This window comes from Gymnoscopelus braueri, assembly GCF_963280865.1.
Source record: "Gymnoscopelus braueri genome assembly, chromosome: 19".
NCBI lineage: Eukaryota > Metazoa > Chordata > Actinopteri > Myctophiformes > Myctophidae > Gymnoscopelus > Gymnoscopelus braueri.
The window spans coordinates 26,390,782-26,412,142 of NC_137621.1; the positions used below are offsets into that span (position 1 = coordinate 26,390,782).

Here is a 21,361-nt window from a genome sequence, read left to right on the forward strand (position 1 = left end):
GTCTGTGTCAGGGGGTGAGACTAAGCACAGCTGCAGTGGACATGGGAGAAGTACAGCAGAGATAATTGGTTTGATCCATCTAACTTACTGTAGAGCAGCAGGTACAGTAGGGACTGTACAGTAAGCTCTGCTCGTGTGTAGGAGATTCACTATCAGGGGTTCGGGGAAATGCATGAGAGTGTGAGAAAAAAGGATGACAAATTATTTGTGAATAATAAATTAATACTGAATATACGTGTGTGTGTGTATTTATACTTCATAGTATATAGACACACACAGAGCTCATGAAGTGTTATACTGTGTATTAACAGGAGTGAGAGAGAGGAACTGCGAGGAAGAGGATGATATAAGGTTGCCAACTCCCACACTGAAGGAGTGAACCTGGAATTTGTTTTGCACCAGGAAACAGCTTCTGCAAGACCAACTGCGGAGTCCACCCCTCAAAATCAATCATTAAGGGAAACAGAGGAGAGAAGTTACTATCACAGCTGAAAGGAAACTCCCGTCTCCCATCCTCTATCTCTCTCTCTCTCCATCAGCCTCTTTTCCCAGTAGTATATCTCAACTCCTTCCTCTCTCTCCCTGTCTGGAGTGAAGGCCAATTGGACAGGTCGTCACCTCTTCCGGTACGTTCTGGCTCTCCATGCTCAGCAGCTTTCGTGCCCGAGTTATATGTAGTTGCGTGCAGGTGTCGCACATCGGAAAGAGCTGACCTACAAGCTCACAACCTGTTGCAGCGCAACACGTTGTGAGCTTGACAATCTTCTATTTTAACACCCAGTTAACACAAGTATAAACCAGGCAACTGGCCAGTCGGTGGGAAACACATTAATGTGCAGGGATAATGAAAATGAAAAAACGTCCTGTGTAGACCAGTTGGGACAAAAATGTAATATCACTTTAGGTCCACTTTCAAAATCTGAGAATAAAAGTTATTCTTCCGGTAGGTGACTGTTGGGGGGGGGGGGGGGGGGTGAGGTAAGTGCATTAGTGATGCAAGTTAGTAGTGATGCATTACACAACCATGGGCCTTCATTGCTACCGTAAGTCACGTTGCGACATCCCGGCATGCGCCAAGTCAGCCAAAAGCAATTTGTCCTGAATTTCTGTGGAGCTAAAATAGATTTATTACAGAAGAGGTAGACACATTCCTAACTAGGACAGACCAAGAGCTGCACAACTCGCTTCTACCCTGCAGTACCTCCCCTTCTGAAAAACAATCTTTTTTGTGTATTTATGTTCCACTGAATCTGCCATTTGTTCTTTTCATTTCATGGAACTGCAAAATTGGCCTTTTCTGCCTTAAAAAAAAAAAAAAGGCACAGTTCTGTACCTGAGGCCAATAAAAGCATGACCCCTTTTATTGGAGCTGCAATATTCTGCCTTGTGAAAAAGGGCAAATGAAAAAAAAAACAACAGGTGTCCTGGATGGGGGGTCCTCACACCTGGATGTTCTACTTGAGACAGTGACTGGGGAGGGCAAAGGGGCAGGGTCTGGAGCCAGCAAGGAAAAGTGGGTGTGTTCCAGGGTCAGTGGGGGCTTTGAGCTCCACTGAGTGACCTTTGACATCTCTCTGACAGGGTGGCAGGGTACCAGTTGATGGAAAATATTGATAATGGACCTGTACGTGATACTCAGCCCAAAGGCGGACACTTAATATGGGAACATTAATATGGGCTGGAGGGTTGAAAGACAGACAGCAGGGGTCACAGAGGGAAAGAAAGATTGGCACATGCTACACTCAGGATTTCACAGTGCACAATTGTATGCGTACATACACAGTTGTGTGAATTTAATGTAGTGTAGATGCACAGTTGTGTGTCTTGTGCAGTGTACATGCACAGTTGTGCTTCTAGTGCAGTGTACGCACAGTTGTGCTTCTAGTGCAGTGTACATGCACAGTTGTGTGCGTGTTGTGCAGTGTACATGCATGTTTGTCATCTGCACAGTTGTGTCTTGTGCACATCTATGGCTGAGTCAGACTGATAATCTCTGTTTATTAAACAGCAGTAAGACTGATTGGGCTCTGGTTCCAACAGCTTGTCATCAGAGCTATTACTGGAAGTCCCATCAGAGGAGGTGACACCATCCACCAACAGGGTTTGTTTGATATGAGCATGACAAATAAATGAAGGTTTTGAGCACAAAATCCATTCTCCAGTCTATGGTCATATACAGCATTTCACATAATTCGCTCCTCACCCACTGTGACTCAGGCACAGCCTGATTCATCTTTCTTGTTTCATATTTGACACACACTATATTGTTTAAGTCCTGCATGTTACTGTACTTACTGAAGGTTTTGCAGATGTCAGAGACGGCCTTGAAGACTCGGTCAGAGAAGTTCACCTTGACCTTCATGTGCTTCATGTTGGGCAGCTGCAGGCGCAGGAGCTTGTGCTGAGGCGTGAACAGGAGCCTGGCGTCGGCTTGGATGCCATACTTGTCCAAGGTCCAGTGGGTTTTCAGCAGCCATGTTTTCTTCTTCTCCCACCACAGAGCATGGTCTGACCAATCCTTCTTCACATCTAGGAGGTGGAGACAGAGTACAGTGGTTATCATTGCATAATCCATCAGTAGTAGGAAAATTCAAGTTAACTCCTTGAACACCTTGATAGTAGAATCCTCTGACCACCGCCCCCTCTCCTCCTTTCTTTGTAAATATACCTTATGATTCTACTGAGCTTTATTGTCTCCGCCAGGCCGAAGGCATGGCGGAGACCTGTGCTCCGAGGAGCACATTTTCTAGTTCCAATATGTTTTGTAGCGTATTTGTATTGTTTTGTATTGTATGCATTACTGATGATACAATGGACTGATGATACTGACTGATACTGACTGATACAATGGAAACAAGCCCCTGGGGCTTTTTGTGTTATCCTTTTAACATAAGCTTTGACCGTACCTGTACTGTATATATCATGTTGATAATACCTGGCTCCTCTATGTTTGATGCAGATTGATTATAAATCAATGTTGATTGCTATTCATGTGATGCCAATACCAAGCTACTGCTAAAGGGCTTTAGCACGCTGGAATGTAGAGACAATGAACGTGTAAGCAGAGCCCTCTAGAAGTGTCATGCTACGCTATAGTGACCTGACATCACCAATATGTCCCTCCCGGGCAGGGGGTCACGTTCGGGGAGGTGATTCCATAGAGTTCCTGGTGTATTTGAGAGGGTGTGCGAAGCAGAGGGAGGTACAAGGGGGTAAAGTCAAAGTGAGGAGGAGGGGAAGGACTGAGAGAGTGTGAAAGAGGTTACTGTTTGCGTGACACGGCAGGGATATCAGGTTCATACCTCCCTCTTTGTTCCACAGTCAAGCCATGATCCCTCTAAAGCAGAGACATGCCACCCAAAACCCAACTCCGCTCCCAGTCCTCCGCTTGGTAAGGCCTCAACACAATGGGGATGGACCTGGGGTCTCAGCGTGTGCATGTGTGTCTGTGTGTCCAACTTCAGAAGGAAGGTGAAAACCGCAGGGATTTGAGGAACTCAAAGCAGCTGTTCTGTAGATTACCTTGCACTGGCTTCTATAAATGCAGTATTGTGATGGGCTGTGTACTTAGGTTCAGCTGCTTTTGATCTATGAATTCCCTCAAACCCTACAGGAAGAGCAGAAAATGCTGAAATCCCCTGCCTTACGAGAGACCGAGAGTTCCTTTAGACCCATTATCAGGCAGCACGTGTCTTTGAAGATGCATGCCATATCTATTGATCCCACTAATGGCAAACATTCAGCTCAATATCTTAAGATGTGCGTCAAAACAATAAATACACAGTGAAAACAAATAGCAGGTCAAGGTTATCAAAGTCATTCACTTATAGATTTTTTGAGTCTGAGACTGATAACATTTGAGTAACCCGATGTTTGAATATTATGGAGCAAAGTATATGTGTTTGTGTGTGTATGAGTGGTATGCAATAAGTTAGTATTCAAGTATGTGGCACCAGGAATTGAACATCAAACCCTGGCAGAGAAAGTACCATACTCCAGTCCACCCATTACACTATATAACCAAGTCATACATTTCTGAGTTAAAAAAATATCATGAAATATTCGTTACTGAACAGAATAACTGAAAGTGTGAGTCAGATTGCATATTACTGTGTATTACTACTGGATGCTCTCCTGAATGTTGATGTCATCACTCAGGCATTCATCCAGGAAGGCACTTCCTTAAGCCGTGTCCAGTTTCCTCCACCCACACACCCCCTTCATCGCCTCTACCCCCCCCTCTACGCAGTCTCAATCTAGCTTCCCTCTGTCTGTCTGTCGCTCGCGCTCTCTCCCTCTCTCTCTCTCGCTCTCCTTGCAAGCACTGAGTCACTGTGTCTGGACACTGACGCTGGTTTGCTCAGTCATTCTTCCGTGGGAGAAGTCCCCTTGTCTAAATTGTTTCAAATTCTGTATTACTCCGTCAGTGTGTGTTTACTGGAACAGAGTATTCCGGATACCTGCTCATGTCCAAGGTCGTGCTCAGGATGAGGTGTGTTATATCCCTTCATAGCCGCATCACAAACATCACCGTATGTATTCTTTAACAGAACAATACCACATATTACCACAGGAAAATATCACACAATTCAACAAGAAACAGGACACGGTGTAACATGGCTTAGTAGCCTGGCTTTAACAGCATATCACTTTTATAATAATTGTAACCTCATCACAGCAACTATAACCAATGGCATGTACAAGTGCCGACTCTCAGAGTAGCCTCCTTTTGGAATATTGGAATAATATTAATATGCAAGTCAACCTCATTAAGGAAAATAAACCAACCAATGCTGTAAATCGTTCAACATTTATAGAGGTAATAGGTTGCACTCAGAGTGTGACCCTTTACCTTTATAAATGTAGTTGATCTAAGAGGATATCGCACCAGAGAAGTCAGAGCACGATGGTAACAAAAACGTTTATTTATTGTTGGAAATCGTTCACCACCACTGGTCTGACTGGAACACACAATACCTCAGCCTAAGCTAAAGGTTGGCATAGGATGTGCGACACCCTAATTTACCACAACTCATTTGCTTAATATTCCAGTTTAGTAGCTCGTTTGCTAAATGCTCCATCAACATATTACATACAGTACATTTGTTATACAGAGAAGGACAAAACTTCTCGGGGACAATCTCGAAAACCTCTTAAAGCCACAATGGATTGTCATACTCTGTCTGAAGTAAGACCACCTAACTGGATTCAAGGATGCTACAAAAACTAGCTAGCTACAGTATCAGGCCAACTAGATAGGGGGATAGCACACAAGACACTTGTCAATGTGGAATAGTATCTCATAATGCTTCCCCAGATTCCCCACATAATGTTTCTAAATGTATCAATCTGATTGACATAGATTAATGGAAGATTAGCGAAGTACAATAATGTGACACTTTTAATGAAAAGGAGTGGAAAACCATATTAAAGACAGCATGCTGATCTTGAATGTCACCTCATGTTGACCTCTTGCTAGCTGTCAATCAACCTCAGGGTGCCATGGTAACTCTGATAGCCTTCTGTTTCCATGTCCTACTATTGTTTTCCCTGACCTCAACATAAATAGGGGCATCCATAAGCGTTGTTGACACTCTCCTGCTGATCCCTTCTGATGCTGAAATGAATAGGGTGATGAATGACTGAACGTCTCCCAAGGAGAAGTAAACAAGCAAAGCAAACCAAAGCTCTGCAGGGGAAGATAGAGACCAGGCGATTAGCCCACACTTTTGATTAGGACAGAGGAAAGTTTCAAAGAGAGAAAAAGAGAGCAGCATCTAAATTCAGATGCCATTGTGAAGGGCTAGGATGAAGAGAATGAAGGGGGTGGGAGAGTTGTTTGTCAAGCTGTTAGCTTAAGAGTGTTGGGGCAAACACTTGGCATCTGACTGAAAACATTCCTGGCTTTCTTCTGGGGATTCTGTGTGTGTGTGTGTGTGTGTGTGTGTGTGTGTGTGTGTGTGTGTGTGTGTGTGTGTGTGTGTGTGTGTGTGTGTGTGTGTGTGTGTGTGTGTGTGTGTGTGTGTGTGTGTGTGTGTGTGTGTGTGTGTGTGTGTGTGTGTGTGTCTCTCTCTAGCAGCATGGGGTCTAGCTGTCAACAGTTCATTCTGATGTCTCAGCTGTGCAGAGTACAACTTCATTGCTTCCATCACAGAAACTGCTCCCCAAAGTGTAAGCCATTATCGAAGGCCGAAATAATGAGAGGGGAGCAAGGGGAGGAAAATTGAAAATAGACCTGAGCATATTTTCATAGCTCTCTCCTCACAGTTTTTCCTCTTACAACCCAGTCATTTATGGTGTCTGAGAGTCTTGCGGTGCAGCTACTCAAGATTTAACTTTTGGCAGCTCGTGTCCTGACCACAGTCCACATTATAGTCCTATAGGAGCTTCTGTATATGCGCATGATGTGTGACCAACACAAACAGGGCCACGCATACACACAGACACCCCCCCCACGTCTCACCACTCTGCCAACGACCTTTTCCCTTCTGTGGTTCTACCCCCTGCCCATCGCCAAATCTCATTGGCTGTGGCCCTCCAAGTGTGCTTTGTTGTGACATCAGGCAATCGCCTGACAATGTGATTGGATGACCGCTGCTCTGCTGGCCATCCGTTGGTTTCGTTCAATAACAGGCTGGTAATTCAATCTGCAGAGTGGGAGGGACAGAGGGCCTATGGCATCTCCCAGCTAAAAATATAGCCTGCCAGGCCTGACGTAATGCACCATCCAGATGAGGCCAGGGCCTAAGTAATTGGGTGCATTAAATGCGGACCCACAGTCCTTCAGTAGAGTGGCGTGACTGTGCGTGTGCGCGCACGTGCATGTTAGGGGCTAGGGATGGAAAGAAGAGCGGTGGGGAAGGGAGAAGGAAATCATATTTTATGACCTCTGTGGGCACGTGAAAGAGGGGATGAAGATTGTGTGTGGGTGGGTGGGTGTGTGTGGGGTGGGTTGCTACACATGCATATCTGTCAAATGGGAAAGAGGGTATGTTTATCCATTCATTAGTTACAGTACCTCAGCTATGTTTGTGTGTGTGCGCGCTGTGTGTGCGTGTGCGGTGTTCTAATGAGAAATATTAATCCATAAGTGCTGTCAAATGGAGTGCATTTCATTCACCATTATCCCCCGCAGCCATTAGCACAGCCTTGGATAACAGCTCCCACCCCCAGCCCCCCTAGTCTGTACACTGTTTAGCGCCATAGTAGGAACACTAACAACCGTAATTACGCTAAGATCCTCAAAGTAACTACTACCGACTAACTAAAACAAAAAGCACAGCTTTGCGGGAATGGTGAGGATGTACTATATGTACTACAGTGTGCATGTTGCTCTACCTCAGATAAAATAAAACTGCATATCTGAACCCTCTCTCTCCCTCCTTTATTCTCTCTATCACCCTTCTTTCCTCCTGCCATCCTTCCCACCCAAGCTGGAGTAGCTGTAGTGTTTACATTAGCTGACAGCCATGTTTATGGAGGCCAGTCCGTGAGAGGAGGGGGGGGGGGGGTTGAGGGACGAGTGAGGATGAGAGAGGGAATGAGGAAAAGTCACGTTAAAGAAGAACACTGGAAGATGAGCAGAGGATGGAACAGAGATAGAAATATGGTGAAGAAACACCATGTATTCTGAACCTGAAAAAATACACACAAAAAAAAATCTAATAAGGAATGAAGAAAAATATTTCTGACTTTTGCAGCCAGATCAACCGTGGTCCTTGGTTAATGTGACAGTGCACGTTTGTGCAGAAATTATATGGCAATGGCAACAAAACAAGAATGCTGAAACATCCCGTCCAATTCCATGTCTACTGGCCCTGGGTGACCTTTGTTTTGAACCACAAGGCTGTAAGAACATTAACAACAGCTGTGATAGTTGACAGATGTCTGGGAGCAGGTTTTAGCAAAAACAGTCTAAGCCTAATACATGAAGTATAACGGCTCTTCAGTGTCTCTCTTCTCTTTGAAAGATAAGTTAGTATTTTATTACAGTAAACGTATGATTCAGAAGCAGCAGTGCAGTATGAGGGTTATAACCTAAGGTTTTCAGCCATCGGCTGATTAAATCAATCCTGCCTGCCCGGTGATTTGGATCATGCCGTTTCCGTGGCGACTTGTTCGTTGACACTGTGAGGCCAGCAGTGTGAGGCGACAACTTAACCATGTTTTTACATACAACAAAGACAGCTCCCTTTTTGCTCCCTTTAGCTTCTACATTCTCTCTCCATGTCATACACACATAGTAGGTACATTTACATAACATGAAAGGGCAGCTCTTCCTAAATATACTTCCAAGACTGCACAGGGTGAAGGTCGGTATCGACAAGTGACGATGCATTAGACAACTGTCGTTCATTCATTGTCCTTAAATTAGATCTACTGTGTGAATGGCCTGCACGAAATCACTCACACAGTCTGGTGCAACAGAAGGTAGATAGTATCAAACCAAAGCCTTGTATGTTTTAAGACAGGCGATGACAGTATCTGCATGGTAACGGGTCATGCCAGGGTCTGAACAGATTGAAAGCTGATACAGTGCTTTCAATGGCACCCGACCGTGCTTGTACTGAAGACAATGACTGAGGCAACAAGTAGTCATGATAATAATGATGACGAAATGATGGTCAGATATTGAGTGTGTGAAGACTGGAATAAATGCATGTTTTTGTCATTTACTACATGACAGTGTCCAAAAATACCAGGCATAGTGTGTCTTATTCTGGTAAAACTAGCCCTTTACATTATATTTTCTGACCAGGAGTTATTGACTGCCCTGACAACGTTTTTTCTTTTATTCAATTCCTGTCATGTCGCCTCCCTTGCACAGTTAAGTGCCTTCCATTGACAGGCCCACAGCTGAACAAGGTTAGCAAAGCCAAAGCTTATTTCAGTTTCCATTATACGGCTGTTCAGCTTCCTTCCAATAGGCGATCGAAGACCAACCAACCATTTATCATCCACAAAGACATTAAATATGCAAGATATACAGCCTTTGGACTCAAAACCTCCTAGGAGACGAAGAATCTGAAACCTTTCAAGCTGTCTAATTTTAGCTTACCCTGCATGTATGAAAAGGGACACTCACCCAGGTCACCGTGGCCTTTTAGGCTATGGGAAATGAGAAACAGGAGTTCACCCTGGCTGTGACCTGTGTCACTGACACGCGCGCACACACACACACACACACACACACACACACAAACACACACACGGTCAATGCTGCTAGGTCAATGCTGTCAAAAGAGGAGTCAAGGGACAGACTGACTTATCGATCCTGTCAATCTTGTGGGGCATACCGTCTCTCATACACAGTCCTTCCCTCTGGGAAGCTCACTCATTCGCACACAAAATATACTAAGAACACAAGTTAACACAAACAAAACAGCAGGAAACTGGCTTGGAAGTCACTCATATTGAATTTGATGGGTATTGATGTGTATTCCCGGATTTCCCGCCATAAAGTGTTCATAAAGTTGATCAAAATACACTTCGCAAGAGTTGGCACTCTGCAGGAATTAATTTGACGACTGAGAGAAGTCACATACTAAATAGCTGTGCATAAAGACAGAAGGCGTCTCTGATAAAGAAATGTGTCTAGCTAGCCCTAGTGTTATTTTGCAGCATAGATGTTGTACAAGCACAGTAACGCAATGCTCGTGGGGATTAGAGGTGGAGCCAGGGCTGTCTTCCAGGATCAGCCCCGCCAAGATTTCCTTGAAATACCCAGGCTTCCCCCTTTGAGGCAGGGTAGCATTGGAGCTTTGGTGTGTGAGAATCAATGATCAAGTCCCAGCTCACCTGAGAGCTCCAGGGGATAAGATTTACAGCCAGGGATAAAGCGGCTGTCAGCCTCCTTGGCTGACTATAGAGGGGGGAGAGCTGTGTTCTGGCATGGGAGTTCTCTTGAGTTTTGCACTATTGTGGTCATTGGATGGTCATTTGTGGGTGTCATTCAGGGATGGGTTAAAAAAATTATAGATTTCAGTCATAAATTGCTTTTTTGTGTCCAATTTTATAAGCGGCGTAACGTCTCGAGAATCAATATTTAGTTGACACAACAACACAACAACTAACACCATCATAAACCAAGCTAATTTTCCACCTAAATCCCAGTGTTCTGATGTGAGATCTAGGGAATGGATCTGACTGGGAACCGGACCCAGATAGCCGCCTGAGCCACTGCCGCCCCAGTTCACAACAGTATGGACAATAGTATGGTTGTATGCAGGGATTAAAGCAACCACGACTTCACACGACTTTTCACATTTTTTGTTAGGCCAAGTATATAGCACTCCATTTCCGAAACAATTAGCACAATATATAATGATGTTTAGGTATTATCATTCTAAACCCATGTTCCTGCTGTTCTGCATGCATACTTTTAAAATGTGCTTTTATGAAGTACAGTAGTATACGAGGTGACCATTAGGGTTTTATGGAAGATACTTATGAAGATGTATTCTATTGCTAGTTTAACCAATTCAAATAATAAATAGGGCTTAACTTTACCAGCCACATGGTGCAGGGCAGCAGTGTAGAGGGTGATTTATCTGCAACTTGTTGCGAGCTTATCTTTTGCCTATTTTCGGTGCACAACACCAGCATACAAAGTATAAATTATACTTGAAATCAGTTGAGTGAGAAGTTTAATCCATGTGAATATTATGTATGGCAAAGGTAGAGGCTGCTGTATGGAGTGATGGTAGAGTTTGTGTCTAGAGTTAGAGGTCTGCAGAACCAAGAACCAACAATATCAATATGTGTTGTACAGTGAAAAGTGTCATTACTTTGAAATGCATTAGACAATCTGTTCAGAAGGAGGAGCACAGCAGTAACTCTACTGCTTTGAGGCATTGGGAGGAGAGGCTAGCAGGCTATTAGCTCAGAGAAAGATAGTTTGTATCCATTTGTGTCATAATCCAAACACAGCAAAACAATAGGGGGGGCTCGCCCTGACCCAGCTTTATACAATTAGGTGTTCACCGATCCTTGCGGTGATTACATTACTCTGCAACTCCTGGCCTTAGATCAATGGAGCAGAAAGACATTATTTATCCTCCCTTGCATCTATCCATCCATCCCGCAAGCCAGCCAGTCATGTACATGTGTGCATCCCCGAGGACAGGGAGACAGGATAGGTAGCCCGTCTCCTACTGTGACAACAAGTCATCTCTCTATATTCTGCCTCAACTGTAATCATAGCCAGCACTTTTTACACTCAATCCCATACTAATCGCCTCAGAGGATTTTAGGAGATTCTACAAATTAGAGGGAGGCTTCTAGTATGCAAGCTAGACTTCTCAGTAGGCCTAAAGCCAGGGTAAATATTGGCACAGACCACAGTCTATACATTGGAGAAATTGACGTTAGCTATGCCTTGCCTAGACTATTAGAACCAGAAGAACATAACCGAGACAGTGCAGGGCATGTGCATATGGAACACTTATGTGGGAAACCAGTATAGGTTTGACGTCTGCCATCATCCACAGAATGAAACTGAGTGACACATTGGAAATGTATCTGCTTTCTATCAGTCTTTGCCAACTCTGAGTCCAAATGACTGCTTTTACAAGAGCAGTACAAGCTTGTGGTACAAGCTATACCTTGGTTGTGAAAAATTAACACCTAGTATTTGGTTGCTATAGAAGTGTGAAAGGAAAGAGTACAGAGAGAGGCTGAGGGGAGGGGAGAGACTTAAAATGAATGAAACCCAGCCTGAAAACATAAACAAAAAACTCCAGATCACTTTACTCCATTGACCCGCAGGTGTGTGGCGTTGCAACAACAATGCAGGGCTCTGACATTTCCCTTCGCAGGATTGACAACAACTCCGGTCGCTACAGGGAGAGGAGAGGGACAAAAAGACAACAGTCCAAGATTCCCAGAGGAGCAGGGAAATTTCGTTTCACTGCGCGTTTGAGATGCCAAACATAACTAATTAAATCTGCCTGCCTGTTTTTAGAGCACAAGGAACCTTCCAAGAAAATGAACAGCGGGTGTGGAATGGCGAGTTTTGAGTTATCTCGACCATCATAGGAATTGCAGGTACATTTTTGAATTGACAACAATTTGTTATTTGTAGAGAGCTTGGTTTTGGCATTATAAATAGTTTTGATACAGGGTGGTCGAGTCTTCAGAGTGTGTGATGATTTTTTTTGGGGGGGGGGACGGGGGGGGGCTCTTGTCCGTGTGTGTAAGTGTGTAAATGTTAAATCACAGCAGGATATTGCCAGTGTAACAGGAAAGCTCTGGCATGGGCAGGGCTACTACTTAGGCTAACTACTTCCTGTTAGATAGATTAGAAAGCACTGCTATCATACTGACCAGGCCATCTCTCACTCTGTAGTTTAAAACCTTGACGATGGCTCCACACTCCTAATCAATGACTCTTGTAAATCAAGGTAATGCAATACATCTGAACCTCTCGTCATGACTAGATCATATGAAAGACGAGAAGTTGCACACGGCCTCCTAACAAAGAAATTCACCATTCTCCTGAAGCAAGACACGAGAGCTATTCACTGCTCACTGTTGCAGAGGAAAGAGCTTATCTCATCTGTTCATCTAACTCTTTGCAGGAACAGAAGACCCTCCTTTCCCTCAGCTCAACAGAATCATGGGAAGGCATCATCATTTTCAATAAAGGCCCCTAAACATTGCAAGAGGGAGAAGGCGGGAGGGAGGGAAGGCAGGAGGGACAAGGCATACAAAAAAAGCCCACAGGAAGTCAAGCATCCTGTGTTAAATCACGTCTGTTTCCTAACGAAGCCCGCGCTGGCGCGCTCCATTGTCAAACAGAGGCCATCTTCCTCCAGCCGCCACCACCACCTCCAGCAGAGCAGACATGGCTACCGTAAGTCTTAAGACATGGCACCACAAAAGTACCACAACAATTTAAACTAGACTCTCAGGGTGGAATATAATGAAATATCACATTATCCTGATCTAATCCTGATTTATGTAGAATAATGTAAGAACAGTAATTTTTTGCTCGCTGATGTTTGGTTCCCCAAACCAAATTAAACATTTCCGTTCTATGAGAAGTGCTTGTAACGAACGGCCCTACACACATCAAATACATGTCAGAGGGTAACTGCAAACACATTTCCCATATGGCTTGTTAACACAGCCCACCAGAAAAATGATTATGGGTTGACATTCATAACCGATACAACTACCAATGCGAAAATGTAGGTCATCTCAAATGTGAAATACACATTTTCCCCGACATCTAGGGAAAGATCTGTGTGGTTGGCCAGTAACAGACAGCAGCAGCCAACAAACTGTTGGCCTCTCACTGTAAAACGACCACATGTGCTTTAAAAATCTCACTTGACCGATTTGTTTGGTGTAGTTCCATGTATGGAACTCTCACAAGCCAGCATACATAGACCTGAACCAGGGGAACACTAATGGAAACTGGTAGGTGATCAAGCTAAAGATGAAATGTTTATTTTAGCTAATTATGTAAAAAGGGAAAGGGTGGCCACGAGGCTATGTGAGTTGAAGGTATCAATTATTTATCCATTTATGTGTCAGTGTATTTTTTATGAGAAAATATTGGAGGAAAACAATACACACAAATCAACTTCTCCACAAATGGGTAGGAGAAACTGTGTTAAAGGTGAGAAAGCTTTAAAAGGCACAGAGAGTGAGAGACAAACGAGAGATGAAGCAGGCAGCAGGGAATCTAGGGATGACGGCAGCGACCAGAGAACAACATGCCAAACCCTGGAAGTCATTTCCTGCTTCACGAAAGACTTTTATGGAATTCTAGCACTGCGGGTACGTCACAATGAGAGCGAGAGAGAGAGAGAGACTGATCCTACACCCTCCTCTCTCCAGATCCTCCCTTTCCACCCCCTCTCAGAGCCTCCACTCTTTCCCTCCTCTTTCACTCTCTGCCCAGCACAGTGCCACTTCCCCCTCCTCAGCTGTCTAGTTGAGGCTGAACAGAAACAGTACATCCAGGACAGACATTAGAAGCACTGTTAAACCAAAATGCTGGCCCTTATCTCCCAAAACATTTTCTTTACTTGGTGCATTAACTGCATTTATATTTAAGGTCTTTTTGATCTTACCCTTGGAACTGATGAAACAGCACCGTTACAGCAGTATAAGCTACAGTTTAGATTTACAGTTACAGGGGGGGGGGGTTATTGAGGCACTGTATAAAAGAGCTACAGTAAGTAGACAGATGAACTGTTTTTAAAAGGACCATACTGCCATTAATACAATGTCATTGTCTATTTACAGCTTCATACATAGACTTTCTTTATTTTGGCCACGTTTCAATTTTCTCCATAGTCATTATAACATTTGCAAACAAATAATTATTCTTTATTAGTAATAATTGCAATGCTGGCAAAATATTACAGGGACTATTTTCAAATCCAATAGCTTACATGAAAATAAAACAAACTATGCTTTGGGAAACAGTTGGTAGTAATGAAAGCTGTAGTCAGTGAGCTAAACATGGCAGACCACTGTATGGGTGCTTTACAGACGACTGGAAAAAGCCAAGGCGGGTGAAATGATTTAGGAGAGTGGAGGGAATCACAAGGTACTTCTAGTAGGTTTACCCAATTAGGAGAACAGTTTTTGATGTATAGTCTTGATGTACATAGACCGCTGTAGGCATAAGGGGGGGGGGAGAAAACTTTCCATCTCAAGCATCTGTAATGTACTCTCTTATAGCATTAGCAGTGTACAGATGTGCACCAAAAACCTACAAACAGACCCGATGATAAAAGCACCAGAGCATTGAGAACTGCTTTTCTTGATCAAATAAAACTCCCAACAGCTAATGGCATTTGAACAATGTTTGTATTATTCTCCCACGTCTTAATGGCATAGGCTTTTAGATAGAAGCAATTTGGCACAAGAACAAAGTTTGGAGACACTACCAAGGGAGGTGAGAGAGAGAGATAAAAGTGGTGGGTGATGGGGGATTTCAATCAGTTGAGCTTAAATACTGCTCTACGCTGAAGCATTGCAGGGGAAATGGACACTGATCAATAACGATGTACTACAAAGTGCTTTCCTGGCATTTGTCTATTTAACCACTTATGCCCTATTTTATACTACGTCGCATTATGTTGAGCAAGAATTGCAAAAATACGGTAGCCAATCTACAAACTTGTATGTAACCCATCAGTTTGTGATGCATTGTGAGCTTGTAGATCTGCTATTTTTGCCTAAAAGAGGGACGCCAGGTTGAAAATTGTTAATTCATTACAGAAGAAAGGCCAACAGAGACCTGCAGCTCACAGGAACAGCCCTTCGTCACGCGTGGGATACTCGTGCACAAATACTACTACGTATTCCTCCGGAAAGCACAATCCTTCATCAACCCAATCAAGGGCTGGTGCTGACTGAGGCATGTTCCACACATTCATGCGTGTGCAAAACACCCACCTACTGAACATGCATGCCATGCACACAACGTCACACAGCCACAGAGAGAACATTATAGCACTGTCACCTTTGTGGAGAGTAGTTGCTGAGTCACAAGTGGTCCTTGTCTTATGACAAGGACCAGTGTCCTGACTCTGTGTGTGTGTGTGTGTGTGTGTGTGTGTGTGTGTGTGTGTGTGTGTGAGAGAGACTGTCAGACAGACAGACAGAAGGTCACAGATGGTTATTATTGCACCAGGATGTCCTTTCTGTCTGGGACGAAGGAGTCGCCTGCCAAAACTATGTGGTATCTACGTGTCCCTTTGCACATTGCCACGGAAACGTGCATGTGTGCATGTACACATACCTGTGTGTAACCTCTCCATTCATCCAATCAGTGAAATCTCCCCAGTCCCCATGTGACAACTTTTGAGCGCTGTTCGGGGGGGGGGGGGGGGGGCTGTTCTGAACTGTGCAACGTTGTCACCAGAGTGAGCAAGGAAGCTCAAAATGAGATGACTAACAATTCAGAGACCTTAAAGCTGCAATCCATAACATTCATGTCCTACTCAGGATTCAAACCCAGGATTCCTGTGCGGGAGGCAAACTTTGTTGCACTAAGACAGAACGCCTCCTTGGGCGGTGGAGATATTGCACATTGATCTTCAGGCAGTACCACTACTTTCCTACGTGACTACAAGGTTGTACCACAGTTGTACTAGTTATATTGTATTATACTCTACCATACAGATGAGTTAAACTAACATTTTATTCATAGCAGCTTCAATGCTTCCCCCCACACTAACAGAGGTGTCACAGGAGAAGTGGTTGCCCAACCACTGGTTGCTATCCTGTCATCTCTGTTATTCTCCTCATCTCTAAAGTTCAAAAATCACACACTGGTCCATTTCTCTCTGCTGTTTAGAGTTAACTGGTTTCTTTCAATAATGGTATATTTTATCCTGATGAGTGATACACATGGTGCTCATACACAAGGCGATGTGCTACTAGGAGCAGAGCTGGATTTCTCTAACCATAATAAGCAACCCATTTTCATTGCTTGTCAAAGCACAGAGGTTGAAATGTGTCACAACAAAGACATCGTACACAGTGTACAATGTCAATGTGTACACCTTAAATGTTTACAGGTCCATTGTGTTACATTTGTACACACAGAGTTAAATTAACACTGAGGATCTTCTACAGAGTGAGGCCATGTGTGAAATCTATGTTAAGTGTAGGTTAATGATTACATTGGAAAACAACCTGTTGACTCAGGACAGGAGGGAGATAGTAGTCAAATGAAATGTCCAATGAATATGTGAAACCAGCACAAAGATTTAGCAGAAATACACGAACGGCATCTTTCACTGTAAGAGGGCTGCAAGTCATGCAAAGGTGAAATTGTTTATTCTGAGATAAGACTGTTGTGCTCAGATAAGACAATGGCACAAACACTCGTCCACACACATTTCACCTACACCTTGATATTTTGCTGTGGTCATTACTGGTCAACAACATATGGTTTGACAAATCCAAATATTTGTCAACAGTGGACGTGCAGACTCCAAGCAACAGGAGGAATCCACTGGCTTGAAGCAGCGAAAGATAAAAGACATCAACACAAATACCTGCCAATGAAATGATAACCTTTACCATGTTCTCTTCATGCCTTGCCAGTATTTTACAAACCAAAGGATGTCATAAAGCAGTGGTTCCCAACATTTTGAGTGTTAAGGACCACCAAACATATGCAGCCTGCAGACCCATACAATAAGAATAATAATAAGATGCAGTTTCAGGGATTACTATCTGATAAGATTTAGTTATTCCATAACTGTCCATAAATATTCCACATTCTGGTGGCCACAAGAAAATATTTTCTGACCCTTTGGAGGTTCCCGGACCCCAGGTTGGCAACCACTGCCATAAAGGACACAAAAATAAACAAAGAAAAGCCTGTAGAAGAGTCACTAGCCCTTAGAAATTAATGATTCATTGTTTCAAGAAACCTACAGCTCATGGACATAAATGTAACATGCACATCTTTGCAGCAGCGAATAATTGCCATTTAGCCATTTCAAACACAACCTAATAATAAAAACCAAAACATGTTACAAGGTCATTACAGCCATGATAGAACACTCTGATAACTTAGCACAACCAATAATACATAATACATTTAGAAATATCATACCCTTCAGAACAAAGTCCAGCATTAACAGAAACCATGCGCATAACAAAAACAATGCTGCATAGTCAAACTGTAGTGGGAAGTCCAATGAATTCATGGCGGCCCACATGCGGTGACAACGTTGCATATGAGCCTAGTTTAGGCTAGCTGCTGCACAGCATAGAAGACCACAGAGAACAAAGACCTCAATTATGTGGAGCTCTTAACAGGAGAGCTAAAAACAGGTCCACAGGCAGGGAATAAAACCTTGGAGCACTGCAGGAATGTTGAGCATTTGTGGTGCCATCCACCCATAGCATACTGTCACTCCCTGAAGCACACTGTCACCACCATTGACCTTTCTACATCCGCTGTACACAAAGTCACTGTTCAGCTGGCTAGAAACAGAGCTGGCTTACACCACAAACTTGTGCAAGTGCATAATTGATTTTCACAGAAATGTGAATGCTAGAATATAAATAGGGAATAGGGTGATTTTGCACCAGTGGACCATAAGAGGGTCCTGCCACAAATTGACACTATGGGTCAATTTCGACACTTTCAAAGTTACATTTTGCTGTGTAAGCAAAAATGAAAGGCAAAGAAAGGCACGTTAACAAAATCTGTGAGTATTTTATTCATATTCATAAGTCTTCTTGTCCCTCCCTGGTGTCACTCCATGTTTGCTGTAGCTACTGTAGACATCTCATCAGTACAGACACAATGAATGACAGAAGCATTCCTGACTGTAAGCATCATCTCCATGAAAAGGTTTGAGAAGCTCTATTGGAAACCATAACTCCCCCTGTTTCAGAGACAATTCAGTAGTGCATTCAACAGCTATGTTTACGTTGGCTGTCAGAGAAGTAAGTAACCATGTTGCAAGAGGAATTTACAGCCTCAGAAATATGAACTGATAACACAGCCGGCCATTGACACACTAACCTGTAGCAGCAGAGGGAGGGACGTTATAATATGAGCAGAGGTCAAGGGGAAACATATTATTGGCCATAAGCCATAACCATGTCAAGCATATCACAAGAAAACCATCTTCGATCAATATTATTAGTTCTCACACTCAAAAGCAATTGAGCAAAAGCAAGGGATTATTAGGCTAGTTTATTTATACACTGTAAAAATACTGAGTGTTCATTTAACTCTGATGTACACCATCAGTTTAAACTAAACACCAGAACGTTACAGTGTAAGAAAGTTAACGCTGCAGAGGGTGCGCAGAGGGTGCATACATCGACAACTATCAATATGTCCTGCATAAACTATACTGTATGTATGCAGCTGGTTCGTCATCTTACCAAGTTTCTCCACGAGTTTGAGCATGACCCCGCCGATGTGGATCTCCCCAGTGATCCTCAGAGACACGTCCCTTTTCAGGTCGGTAACGTGCATCTTCAGCTCCCACGTCCCGTCGGCATAGCAGCCATCCGCCATCCGAATCCCGTCCAACGCCATCCTGTCAAAACAAGTACAAAAGTTAGGAAAAAGGACTGAAGACGGAACCTGTTCACTGTATAAACCCGTTGACCTTCTTCAAAGACAGACTCATGCAAGGCTTGTTGGGTGTCGATTCGGTTCATAATCTTATTTTAGAAGACATTACCGTGTCGCCTGTCATTACGTTGGAATGTAATGTGACGTGCCCTTGTACTTGTACACGTACTGGCAGAAAGTTACGATGTATGTTTGGTGTGTAAAGTCGTGCTTTCATGCAACAAGAGTGACCTCTTTGTCGATGAATTGAATACACAGGAACCCAATGGAAACCAGCCATAGTGCTTTCTTGGGTTTAATCCTTTTAGCATCCTTCTGTATATAACTGTACTTTCTGTGCTTTTTTTTTGCGAACTGTTAATAAAATATTCAAACAATCAATCACGTAGTGATCAAAACACACGCAAATCAATAACAAAACTGAACAAAGGCCAGGCCTGGTGGTTGCTAAAGTTCAATGAGGACGTTCTTCCCGTCCTATCAGCATAATGTGCTCGTTCACCTGTTCAAAAGTAACGGTAAACGTACTCTTACAAATAGGCAAAGAAGTGAATTACGTAAGCAGAGCCATAGGAGAACATAGTAGCCTAGACTACTCGGTCATTCAAAGACTAAGTTCATGTGAGAGAGTGTGTGTAAATTGGACAACAGCACGCATACGTTTGCAAAGTATCTATTAACCGAACGCGTACGTTTAATTTCTTTGCTAGAGTGCGGGAAAACCCCATAAAAACTCAATGTTTTCATAATTCATAGCAGCGTAGACGCGCAGCAACGCTTTGAGGGCGAAATTTTTAAATCTGTCCACTCACCTTCACAAATGCAACAACCCAACAAACACAAAAAAAAAACACTCAAACTGTCGACGTTGCGATAACCAACCGGTTTCCCCCTTTTTTAATTCATGTATAGGTTTTTTTTTTAGAAAGGAAAAAGATCCCAGAGAACTCGGTGAAGTAAGTATCCCAAAGTGTTTCCCCACTAGGCAGGCAGCAGGCAGCAGGCAGGCTGAGGCTAATGGAGTCCAGCCGTCCCTCTTTCTCCCTCCCTCTTTTCCAGCAGTCAGTCAGATAACGTCACTGGTGCTCCAATCCCACTTTTCCTTTCATACTGCGAGCCTAGTGGCTCCCAGCGTTGCCAGATTGAGCGAGAGAAACAAGCAAACCAGGTTTATGAAAACAAGCCCAAAAGAAGCGACTATGCTACTATAGCCCATAGAGTTAAAAATAAGTACTAGCCCCGTTCGGAACCTCTCCCTCCGCTATATATAGCTCCGAGATGAGGTCTCGCTGTGTACGGTGGCGGCAGAGTGCGACACCGGCCAATATGGTTGATTCTTACCTTTTTAGGCTTTTTTCACACATTGTATCCAAAAGTAAAGGTATTCCCCTCCTGCTCTCAGATGTTTTACATTTTAGCGGTCAAGAAATTTTAACCGACGGGTTGACAGTTGAAACACGCGTTTAAATCGCTTAGTTAGTCAGCATGTGCCATATTTTCCCAATGCAACCTTACGGGAGCAGTACTGTCATGCAGCAGGACCCGAATTATACTTTAGTACCCTGACCAGTACTGCGCAAGCGGACGGGGGTTGACTGGCCACAGGCTGACTAAAAAAGCGATTTAAACGCTTGTTTCAACCCGTCGGTTAGATTTTCTTGACCGCTAAAATGTAAAACAACTGAGAGCAGGGAGGCTGACCTCTACGTTTTAGATACGATGTGCGGGGAAAGGTAAGAATCAACAATATTGGCCACCCTTCGCCGGTGTCGCACTCTGCCAGGACCCTTCGCAGTGGAACCTCATCTCTGAGCTGTACAGCGGAGAGAGGTTCCGATTGGAGCAAGCAACTATGCTATTGCTACATGAGCCCTTTAAACCTATTTGAATATAGCCGATCTACAAGCTCACAACGCGTTGTGAGCTTGTATATCTGCTATTTTCAAAAAAATCGAGAAGAAAAATGTGCAATATTCTTTTGTAACATTAACACAAATCTTGTATGGGGATCCCTGGCATAAAATATTTTCAGATGGGGGTCTGCAGACAAATACAGGTACATATTAATTTGGGGGTCCGTCCTTGGCATGAAGATGTTTGAGAACCACTGGTTTAAACAACATTACGCAGCAAGCCCAAAATAAGTAGGCCTACATTTTAGAAACAAGCCCAAAATATACTTTTAAACAAGCCCAAAATAAGTAGGGCCTACACTTTAGAATCAAGCCCAAAATAAGTACACTTTAGAAACAAGCCCGAAACAAATGCAACCTGCAACTGCAA

General features: G+C 43.5%; 1 protein-coding gene across 2 annotated transcripts in view; it reads right to left on the reverse strand.

The window, feature by feature from the left end:
- The window catches only part of fermt2 (FERM domain containing kindlin 2), a 49,053-nt gene extending 28,914 nt beyond the window's left edge, over positions 1–20,139 (reverse strand). For both annotated transcript variants that reach the window (XM_080415001.1, XM_080415000.1), the window contains exons 1-3: positions 19,891–20,139; positions 18,883–19,040; positions 2,296–2,529 (exon numbers count right to left, since the gene is read on the reverse strand). In XM_080415001.1, the coding sequence (XP_080271127.1) occupies positions 2,296–2,529; positions 18,883–19,039 (391 nt within the window). In that variant the 5' untranslated portion in view covers position 19,040; positions 19,891–20,139. The remainder of the gene's footprint in view (positions 1–2,295; positions 2,530–18,882; positions 19,041–19,890) is intronic.
- Positions 20,140–21,361: the final 1,222 nt, after the last annotated feature.